The following is a 10,783-nucleotide window of genomic DNA, read 5'->3' as shown; positions in this document are numbered from 1 at the left end:
ATTGTTTTTGCCCCCCGGGCGACCACACCCCCATGCCGGGGATGTCAAAACACCAGCGGGAAAAATAACTGCGCAGCTTAATCCACTCCAGAAAATCGAAGGAAAAAAATCCAGAAGCCAAACAAAAGGGGATGATGGGAAGGATAGAAACAATCTGCACCCACTTGACGGGCAATCTGTTCCAGAGGATTGCTTTGCTTTGCGAGGGTTCCTTTGGCCACGGTAATAAAATTTAAATCACCCACACACGTCAGGATATCAGGACATCGGGGTCAGGACCTTTTAGCACCCCGCCGAATCCTTCGGTCGAGATTGAGAGCGTTAAAAGTCGTTAACGACCAGATGAATTTTGGCATGGTTGTGCGGAAGTCCATTCGGCAGTCATCCCCAAATGGAAATCCACCCCAAAATCAGATAAACATATTTTACGCTTACTTACAGATACAAAGATTGATTTACCAAATTGATTTAGCCCCCAAAAACCCCCTCATTTTTTTGTAAATGATTTGGAAACTCTCGCGTTTTGTTGTACATTTATTTTGAATGAAATTTAAATAGTTTATTCGTATTTTAAATAATTAATTTACATAGACAAAAAAAAGTAATCGAAGATGATAAATTGCGGATCCTTTTCTTTATTTTCTGTGCTTTGTTTTTTATGCTTTTTCATTTTGTTTTGTTTTGTTTTGTGTGTGCTAAGTATCTAAGTATCTCTGCTCTAAGCCTAGGTTCAAATAAAACAACAAAAACACATTTAGTTTAGCTTTTCTTTTCGTTTTTCTTTTTCTTTTCTTAGTTGGGATCGATTAAAGCACTAGCGTCTAAGATATCCTCGCTGGATCCTCGTCCTCGTCCGTTGGGCTTAGCAAAAATAATTGAGGGACATGTGCTAATTTACAGAGGGCCGCGAGTTCGAATACCACACACCCCTGTGTTACGTTTTTTTTATTTTGCTTTGTTTTTTACAATTTTGGTTCGCTCACACTTCATAATTGGACTAGAAATATATTTATGATGCTTAACCCTCCGCTCTCTCTCTCTTTCGATATTTATAATAATATATTTTAGGTGTTTTTTTCGTTTTTAGAATTGCATAATTGTTTTTCTTCTTTTTTTCATGGTGCTCGAAGCTTGTCTCTTGGTTAATTTCGTTTATATATATATATATATATTTATGCTTAGGGGCTATGAAAAAAATTACATATCCATAGGGCTAGTAAAAAAAATACAAAAAAAAAACACACACTCGCTCTCTAGATGTTCTAGATATTCTAGAAAAAATGGCTTAGTTCCTAGCAATAGGCTATAAGCAATAGATATTTAGTGCTGTGATTAGCTGTTCGATAGACACGCATATTTATGAATATTTACAGACATCTGCTGGCTATATGTACAACCGCAAGATAGCTAGTTTCGAAATGATATAGGGTTTTCTATTATATATTTATAATTAGATTTTGTAATGGGAACCCTTCGCTTAGTTGGTGAACAGGAAGGGTCCCAGCGATCCTCAAACCATGGGTGGCTTTATGTCCACCAGGGAGCTGGGATCCAAACCGGGCGAACCACCGGTGGCCAGGTGGTGCGAGTGGTGGGCATGGTGGTGCAGGTGGTGGGCATGATGCTGCTGCTGCTGCTGTTGCTGACCGAATTGCTGATGGTGGTGTTGCTGCTGCTGTTGCAGGTGCTGCTGCTGTTGCAGATGTTGCTGCTGCTGCTGGTGGTGTTGCTGCTGTTGCTGCTGCTGTTGCTGCTGCTGCTGCTGTTGCTGCTGTTGCTGGTGTAGCATCACCGGCGAACCGCCCGCGGCGACCATTTGGTGCGGCGTGGCCAGGTGCAGACCGCCGCCCAGCAGGCTGCTGGACGTGCCATTGGCGCTGTGCGCGTGCAGCGAGGTCGGGGTGCCGGGATGGCTGCCTCCGCCGGAACCGGAAACGGAATTCGAGTTGGTTGAATTGGCATTGCTGCTGCTCCCGGAGGAGCTGCCACTACCACTACCACCCGTTACCGTTCCCGAACCGCCGGAGACGCCACCCCCGCCGCCGCCGGCCCCGCCCGTCTGAGGGCCACTGCCCACGCCGCCCAGCCCGTTGGACTCGCCCGACTGGTTGGCGGCCTCCTCCGAATCGCTGCACGACTCGGAGGAGCCCTTCTTCAGGCCACCACCGTGTCCATTATGGCTGGACTGATGGCCCGAGGAGGTGCCATTGCCATTGTGCGTCTTCACGTGCTTGGCCAAATGGTCGCTGCGCATGAAGCGCTTGTTGCACACGGGGCAAGCGAAGCGCTTCTCGCCGGTATGCGTCCTCAAGTGCCGTTGCAGCTCGTCGGAGCGCGTGAAGCGCTTGCCGCAGAACAGCCAGTTGCACACAAAGGGACGCTCGCCGGTGTGCCACCTCAGATGGGCCTTCAGATGGGAGGTTTTCCCGTAGACCTTGCCACAACCAGGTATGTGGCACGAATGGATGTTCTTCTTGCGCAGATGAACGCCAGCGGGACCGAGTCTCTCGGCCTCCTGGCAATTGGGGCAATCACAGGTGGCCCTTCCAGCATAGCGTCGCTGCGAACGCGGCGAGGGTGTCGAAGGTGAGCCACCCTGGGGTGAACCTGCTGCTGCCGCCGCTGTGGCCGCTGCCGCCGCCGCCGCCGCCGAGGGAGAACTGTGCGGCAGGGAGAAGCCACCCATTCCCACGCCCACTCCTACTCCTACTCCCACGCCAACTCCCTGACCCGGCAACATGCTCTTGTAGGTGTCCTGCAGGAGGTGCTGTCCCGATCCCAGGAGCGAGTGACTCAGCGCCGAGCTGTAGTTCTCGCTGGCATAGTTGGCCATCGTGGAGTGCATGCCGGCACCGCCCATGTCCAGCCAGGAGCCGGCGGCACTGTGCATGTCCCACCAGCCGGAATTCACCGAGGCCGCCTCCTTGTGGGTCACCGCATTGAAGGGCCAGTCGTAGGGATGCCTGGAGTAGACGCCTCCGAAGGCAGCGGCACCCGCTGCCTCCACTTTCCCGAGGAGACCCTGGTGCATGTGATGGTTGTCCATGTTCGAGGTGGAGGTGTTCGGGAAGTACAGGTCACCGCCGTAGGCAGCCGCAGCCACGGCCGCCGAGGAGGATGACTGCGATCCGGAGGCGGCGGAGGAGGAGGAGGAGGAGCCGCCGGAGGAGCCGCCGGAGGAGCCACCGGAGGAGCCACCGCCACCACCACCGCCCACGGCCGCGCAGGAGGAGGCCAGGGGGCGACTGTAAGGATAGATGCTGAAATTACTCGCGAGTCGTAGAGGTTATAGCTGCTGCGGCCGATCACGCACAGCGATCCACGGGGATTCTTTAAGGAGTAGAAGGGGTGGATTCGGAATCTATCTAGCTAATTTAGCCTAAATAGCCTTTAATTTAGCTAATCTAGCCTTTTATCTAGTCTTTTATATAGCTAATCTAAATCTTAATAAATTTAATTTTTATTTTCTGATTTTGAATTTTTCCAAATAATATCTTTATTTTATGTTACGTCCCTGATAAATCAATTTTATTACTGGAAACCTTTTGTAATTAATTAAAGAGATTTTAGACTTTACATTTAGAATTCCTTTTACTTTAAAATATTACAATGAACTGCTTTTAGTTATTTAAGTCAGCCCTAATAATTTATTTGTAATATAAATTTATTTTCCCATCATAATAATGTTAATAATGTATCATAATATAGTTATTCAACTCATTTTCTATCAACATTTTGTAAGAAATACCTTTTTTTTATAATATTACTAAGTAGCATAAATTTTCTTTGCTAAATAAATAACTAAAAATTTTTTCCCTCTCGATAAGCTATGTTAAAAGCAATTTAGATAAATATAATTCTTATGTCTTCCTAAACTAAATTAAAAGATTTTATAAAGAGGTCCCTTAAAATGCCAGATAATCACCATCCACCCACTTCCCCCTGGGGAATCCCTTCGAGGATCGCTGTGCGCCGCCTGCCTGCTTACCTAGCTGTGATGTTCACCATGGTGCTGGCGCTGGCGGAGAGGCTCCTGGAGGAGTGGCCGCCGCTCGATCCGCTGGAGCTCGACGAGCTGGCCGCCGAGATGGCGCAGGGCGAGTGCTGGCCGGCGCTGCTTCCTCCGCCGCCGCCTCCTCCTCCGCCAGAGGATCCTCCACTGGAGCCCGCTGCCGGGGAATTGGGACTCTTCTTCCACGGATGGAAGCCCTTGCCCACAGCGGCGTCGGCCAGCGGGGGTGGCGATTTGTTGGATAGCTTGTTGCACTGGGCGGCCAACATGGCCAGCGGAGTTCCCCTCAAACTGGGATGGTCCTGTCAAAGGAAAAAAAGAGATAAAAGCTCAATTAAAATTATGGAAAATATATTTAAAAAATATATTATTATATCTATTATTAAATATTTTATAAAAAATATTGCACTTTATAAATAAATTCTTCTTTAATATTCCCATCCTGAATATTAACCCTTTCAACCCCACACACAATTCTAGTAAATATTTCCCATGGGAATGCTTGCATTTCTTAATTAACTGCCGTTCGCGCGAATTTGCAAATTACTTAAATGCGAATTAGTCGAGCTCAATTTCGCTTCCTGCCCGCTCGATTTTGCTTTGTTTCTTCGGCCAACGGTTTCTAATGTCTGCCAAGAGGGCAGCCGCAGAACAGCAACCCACAAAATTAATTCGCCACGTAAATCAAAACTGAAATTCCCTTTTAGCGCTGCGAATGAGCCGCGTTTTTACGCTCCCTGGCGTTCTGTGGATACCCTGTCGGGTGCCAAAGGGTTAAATAAACTGGAACAAGATTTTAAAGTCACTAAAAAAATGTTAAGTTACAAATAGAAATTGATACTATATTAAATACATTATACAATCAAGGAAAATAATTTTTAAACTATAAAAAAAATATTTCTTTTTTATATCCCCTAAAAAAAAATTACTAAATAAAAGACTGAATTTTAAGACTGAAATATAAATTTATTTTATACATTTATTATATAAAAAAGCAACCTATTATTTTTTTCCAAAACATATTTAAGCATTTATTTTACCAGCGTATCACCCATTCGACTTAGAAACCGATAACCTTTTACCACAGACATTTATAATCGAGCGCTGCGTTTTTCGGGAGGAAGTCATTAAAAGTCGGCTCGGTTTTGGGTTTTTAGTCTTTGGTTTGGGGATTCCTTGTTGCCCCTTGGCCTTGGCCAAAACTAATTTTCAATTCCGCTTTTTGTCTAGCGGCACTTTGCCTCGGCACTTGTATTTTCTCCTTTTCTCACTCGAAATTGCTGCCTGATTGACGAAGGTCGAGGATTTCTCTAGAGAGAGGGGCGAGGAAGCGAAGGATTCTCCAAGCCAATCTGTGGTCCTTTTGATCCTCGTCAAACACATTTCATGCCTGCCAGCTGCTTGAGTTGCCGCAACAACAACAACTTGGTAGACAAAAAAAAAATAAAAACAACCAAGAGTCACGGCAACAACAACGACAGAATTGTCAACAACAAGTTGAACAACTTTGGCAATACGGTAAAAGTTGTTCAATCAAGCGCTGCAAAATATATACACACGTCTATACACTGATCCGAAATTGATCTGCCATCAATCGATTACCGCGGAAATGAGTCAATTCGAATTTTCTCATTTGCACTAATTGCAGGTTGTTTTTAAAACTGCCTTTTATTTATTTATATTTATTTTATTTATTGGGGGCAAGAATTTATTAAAAGACAGCAAAAATATCTGCTATTTATTTAAGATAGAAAAATTTAAAAGTAATTGTAAGCCAATAAATATTATAAAACATTTAAATAAATATTCACTTATTAAAATTTAAAATATATTCCAATTAAAAGATTTTTAATACAATCTATTCTTATTAAATTAATAAAAATTTTTTCTGGAATTGAATAGATTTTTGTTCAGTTTTTTAATTATGTTTTAAATATTTCCCAAATAGTCTTGATTAATTTTATTTAATTTCTGTTGTAGCCATTATTTGTCTGAGTGTATTTTGGGCATTGCCCAGTAGTCGTGGCCTCGTCGAGTTGTCCAAAAAAATTAAGTTAATAGTTTACTGACTCGACTCGAGTCGGCCGATTTACAGTTGCCTAGTTTCGAGCTTTTACCGTTTTTTTTATTCGGAGGGGGTGGTGCAGTGGTGCAGTTTTGCAGTTTGTGCAGTGGTTTTATGGTGTTTCAGTGGATTGCTTTGGCAACCGGCAATCAGGCGAGGAGATCGGGATCAGAGAGCCTCCGCGGAAGCTGCTATTTCGGCCAGTAATTGGCCACTCCAGAAATTGAGAGCTGTGCTATGTGGGGAGTTCCCCTCTAAACAACCGCCCACCTATCCTATACCCATACCCATACCATTTCCTTGGTTTCCGTGAATCTGTTTTTTTGTGGCACGTTTATGTCGCTGCCGTTTTTTGTTTTTCAATTGCAAGTCTCTGCTCATCTCCTCCATTGGACAGGTGCTTTGGCAGCCTAATGACATCACCCATTCAAATCGTGAGCTTTCTGGATCGCATCTCTCTCTCTCTTTGGATCTTAGGATCCCTGGATCTCGGGATATCCAGCCACCGAACTACTTTGGCCTCTGAGTCGAGGGAAAAACACAGAGCCAAAAAAAGCACACACTTAATTGGAGCAATTTCAACGTCGTGCAACTGCGCGTATGAGTAATGGCCGTTGTGCCTGTGTGTGTTTGTGTGTGTTGGATAAATTATACAAAATGATATCGGGGCAGGCAAGTCAGTCAGTTAGTTAGTCAGTTGGTCAGCTAGTCAGTCAGTCAGGAGAGTCTGGGGCAAATTAAAATGCAACTCGATTTGATTAATCGATCAGACTTTTTTGATTGACGGGGTGTATTAAAGGGGTATAAAAAAAAGGTTTTGGGTCAAACGATGATGTGTATTATATTATTATTATTATTTTCGAATTCATGATTTTTTTTTAGATTTTTATGTCAAGCCTTTCTTGGTGATTTTTGCTACTTCCCTTTTTTTGTCAAGATTTTTATATAGTAATTTAGATTTATTTTATGAGAAAACTAAATTTTGATATTTTTAAAAACTAATTATTCCATAAATTAATCTTGTTAAAAATCATCCTTAAATAACGCCGAAAATGAAGTCATGAAAAATCATTAATTGAAATCCTCCTTTGATTATCTTAAACTGATTTCCTTCTTCCCTTTTTTTTTATTTCTTGGCCACCTTAGGAGGTCTTGCAGTTGGCCTAATTAAAAGAGTCGAATGTCATTTGCCGCAGGTGAGAAAGGGACAGGGGAATATCTTCAAAAGGCGCGAGCTAAACAAATTTGGTCGGCACAGCGGGTTTATATTCCCAACTACCCATTCCCAAGTTCCCATTTCGGATTCCGTTTCGGATTCCGATTCCCCCGGTTGAATTCACAGCGGGCGCTATCAGCAAATGGCGCTGCAGGTTCCTCACCTTTTATCTACCTCAGCTCCCGTCTCTATGCCCCGTCTCTTTCGCACATATATCATGCCATCTCTTTCCCTCTTTCTCGGCAACAAGTTGGGCACATCAATCGGAGGCGGTGTCATAATTTTCACAGCAGGTGTCGTCGCTAATGATTTACAATGAGCCAGGGAAAAATGGGTAGAATCGGAGAATTGGAGAAAGAGAGAGATGCACTTTGTTGCATCGCCGTGTCGGCAAACAACAATAAAAATGTGAAAAATCTAAATTCGTTGTGGTCGACGTCGCTTAACGTTTGAAGATTCCGATTCCTATTCGTATTCCTATTCCGATTCCAGAGACCAATTCATTATTCATCAGTTTGCATTGTATGGGCTATATATACCATAGGTAGAATCGTGGGGCGTTGCAGTGGCTAATTTGCCGCTGGGATCGATGGGTTTTTGGGCCCGAAGAAGAAGAGGATAGAAGGCGACTGGCGCCAAGTGGCGCCCCCTAGGGTGCCGGAGTGCCAAACAAATTGTTAGCCTTTGTGATCCGATTCGATTTGGAGTCGGTGGATCAAGGCGGATCTGAATGCCATATATTTTCCTCATCTGCATTGCAAATTGTTGATCTAGTTCGAGTGGGAAGTTATTGGTTTCAAAAGAATATGATATGTTAGGTATATTTATATTAGTATCCCAATTCTTAGTATATATTAATAAATGTATATTAAAAATGTATCCTTGATTTGTAAAATCTTTTGAAATATTATTAAATACTTAATATTATGAAACTAAAAAATCTTTAAAAAATCAAACTAACAATTGAAGGTCATGTAAAACGCATTTTCCAATCAGAGGCCATTAAAAAGGAGTAACTATTAAATTTTAAAAAATTATTCCACACTTTTCCAACCACAACAGCAAAACCACTTTCAGTCTTTTCCAATTATCGCTGCCATTTACACTCCTGATGAGTTTTCTCCGCCATAAAAACGAGGCCCCTAAAAATCAACTATCGAAGCCGACAATTATCGCCATCCATCAGCGAGAATCAATCTCAGCTAATCCTTTTGGCCCCAGCTAATCCCCAAACTTTGTGGCACACAGTGTGTCTGTGCGAAAGGCAACAAAAAAAGGCCGCTACTCATCAACGCAAAAAAAAAACACCCCAAAAAATATTTAACTGCAGCTGGAAAAAAAAAAGAAAAAAGAAGTTAAAAACTCCGGCGCCAAAATGCAAATAAAACAAGAAACGCAAGAAAACATAAAACGGCGCAAAGCGAATATAAAAGAATCTTTAAATTGCGCTTCTGCAACAGAAAGCAGAAAGTGAGGAGGGAGAGCTACCGAATACGCTGAAGAATCGGCTGGAGAATACGGCTGAAGAATCGCTTTGGAGCCGAGAAACGACGAACGAAGCAGATACAATTTTCATAGGCAATTAAAAAAAGTTCATTGGTTTTGATTTTATTTTCGGCTTCTCCATTCGCCATTCAGAAGCCAGGGCTCGAGGCAGTCGACTTTCAGAAGGATGAAAGACCAGAAGAATCCAGAGACCAGACACACATATATCCCCTCATCCTTCCATTAGCATGTAAAGTGTAAACTAATGGCTTTGATTCTGATTCTGAAGGAGAGCGAGAGAAGCAAATTAAAAGCAGCGTGGGAACCGAGTCGCTTCTGTCCCAGAAGTTTATTAAAAACGCAGAACGAACGCCCGGTCAACTTTGTCTTGGCAGTTGGAGTTCCTTGGAACTGGTCCTTCGGACTCCTGGACTCCTGGGCACTTCTGCACCCATGGCCCATAAGTAAGCCATACACGAAAACTCATTAACAATGACGCTCCAAAAACGCGACGGACCAAAAGTAGCCGGGGCTACAAAATTAATGGAGTTTCCAAAGCTCCAGACTTTTTCATCATAATTTTTATTATTATTTTTTCATCCTTCTTCGCTTGTGCGTTATTTTTTTGTGTTTCATCCTTATCTGGGCAGCTACGAGGAGCTGCTTTTTTATTATTTATTATTTTTTGAGAAATTTCTGAAAAATACAAAGGGGGAGTGGGAAGAAGATACATAGGTTGATACTCTACTCTAATTGTTAAAAATAATTAATACAAAAAATATTTTGTAAAATTTTGTTGTGCCATCATCATCATTATCACTTACTTTTTCTTAAATACTTTTTATCATACAGGGTATATCCAGGTCGATATGTACATTGATTTCGGGATTGGCCCGATAATTACGAACTGAGAGATTCGTCTGAAGGCGAAGTGGAGTCATAACCCAAATTGATGAAGTGCATTAAAGTGTCTTTAATGTGCGGCAATAAGAAGAAGAAGAAGAGGGGGGAAAGAGACGGATAGAGGCGCAATGAAAGAGATGGAAGAAAAGGAGGCTTTTGCTTATAAGATTTTAATTTAGGAAATGCTTTAATTTGATGTTCCTCCACTTTGCTGTTCATTTGAAACCCCCCTTTTTTTTCCAACCCTCCGCCCATTTTCCTAGTGAAATATCATGATTAACTGACCGCTCATTAGAGCCACATGACATTCTCCAAAGGAAACCCCCTTTTTCCCTTTCCCCCCCTGAAAACGGGTCACATTTAATGCTCCTCGGATTGCAATTAATTTGAACCCGAACTTTTGGTCGAGTGCTTTGGCCTGTTTGGGTGTTTAAGTTCAGGCTGCAGAAGCCCAGTAATTGGGGTTGATTATGTTTTCAATTTCAAACGGGGTTTTTGGGGAAAAAAGGGGTTAACAAAGGAGCAGGCAGTGCAATCAGAGACATAAAATCCAGTTTGTTAAGGAAATAATTAAATAATTAAAGGGCTCAAGAAATATAAGAAATATAAATCGAAAAGTGAGAACAGTTAACAAAACTTTCGTTTTAATGAGTTTAATTATTTTAATTAATTAGGAAATCCCATAAACATATGATATATGTTTCGTATTCTGTAAAGATAATATTTTTCAGATTCGATATATTTTGTATTCTATAATAATGATACATTTATTATTTAATTTTTTTTTAGTTCTTTGTAGTTATTTTTATTATATAGTTATTTTCTAGGTTCTTAGACTAAACGCCCTGCCTTAATTTAACCCTCTAGGCTTTAGTCCCTCTCCTACCTTTCTTCCTTTCGACATTAACCCACCACATCCTTGACTCCTTCACACATTTCCCCAAACCATCCTAAAGCAAACCGAACCAACCCGAACCGCAACTCAACTTCCCCTGATGACGTGTTCAACTCGCATTACACTTAGAGCCTGCTTAAAACTTCATAAAACTCACAACTTTCAGCACATTCGGGGGGATTGTTTGGGCAAAGGGCAAAAGGGGTG

At 42.3% G+C, this 10,783-nt stretch overlaps 1 protein-coding gene across 1 annotated transcript in view; it reads right to left on the bottom strand.

Annotated features, from left to right (window-relative positions):
* Window positions 1-526: 526 nt before the first annotated feature.
* Sp1 (transcription factor Sp8) overlaps window positions 527-10,783 on the bottom strand; it is a 28,990-nt gene continuing 18,733 nt past the window's right edge. Inside the window, exons 3-4 of the mRNA XM_070219231.1 lie at window positions 3,989-4,314; window positions 527-3,260 (exon numbers count right to left, since the gene is read on the bottom strand). Of these exons, the coding sequence (XP_070075332.1) occupies window positions 1,511-3,260; window positions 3,989-4,314 (2,076 nt within the window). The 3' untranslated portion in view covers window positions 527-1,510. The remainder of the gene's footprint in view (window positions 3,261-3,988; window positions 4,315-10,783) is intronic.

This window comes from Drosophila takahashii, chromosome X (genome assembly GCF_030179915.1).
Source record: "Drosophila takahashii strain IR98-3 E-12201 chromosome X, DtakHiC1v2, whole genome shotgun sequence".
Classification (NCBI taxonomy): domain Eukaryota; kingdom Metazoa; phylum Arthropoda; class Insecta; order Diptera; family Drosophilidae; genus Drosophila; species Drosophila takahashii.
This window is presented reverse-complemented; position numbering and strand designations above follow the sequence as displayed.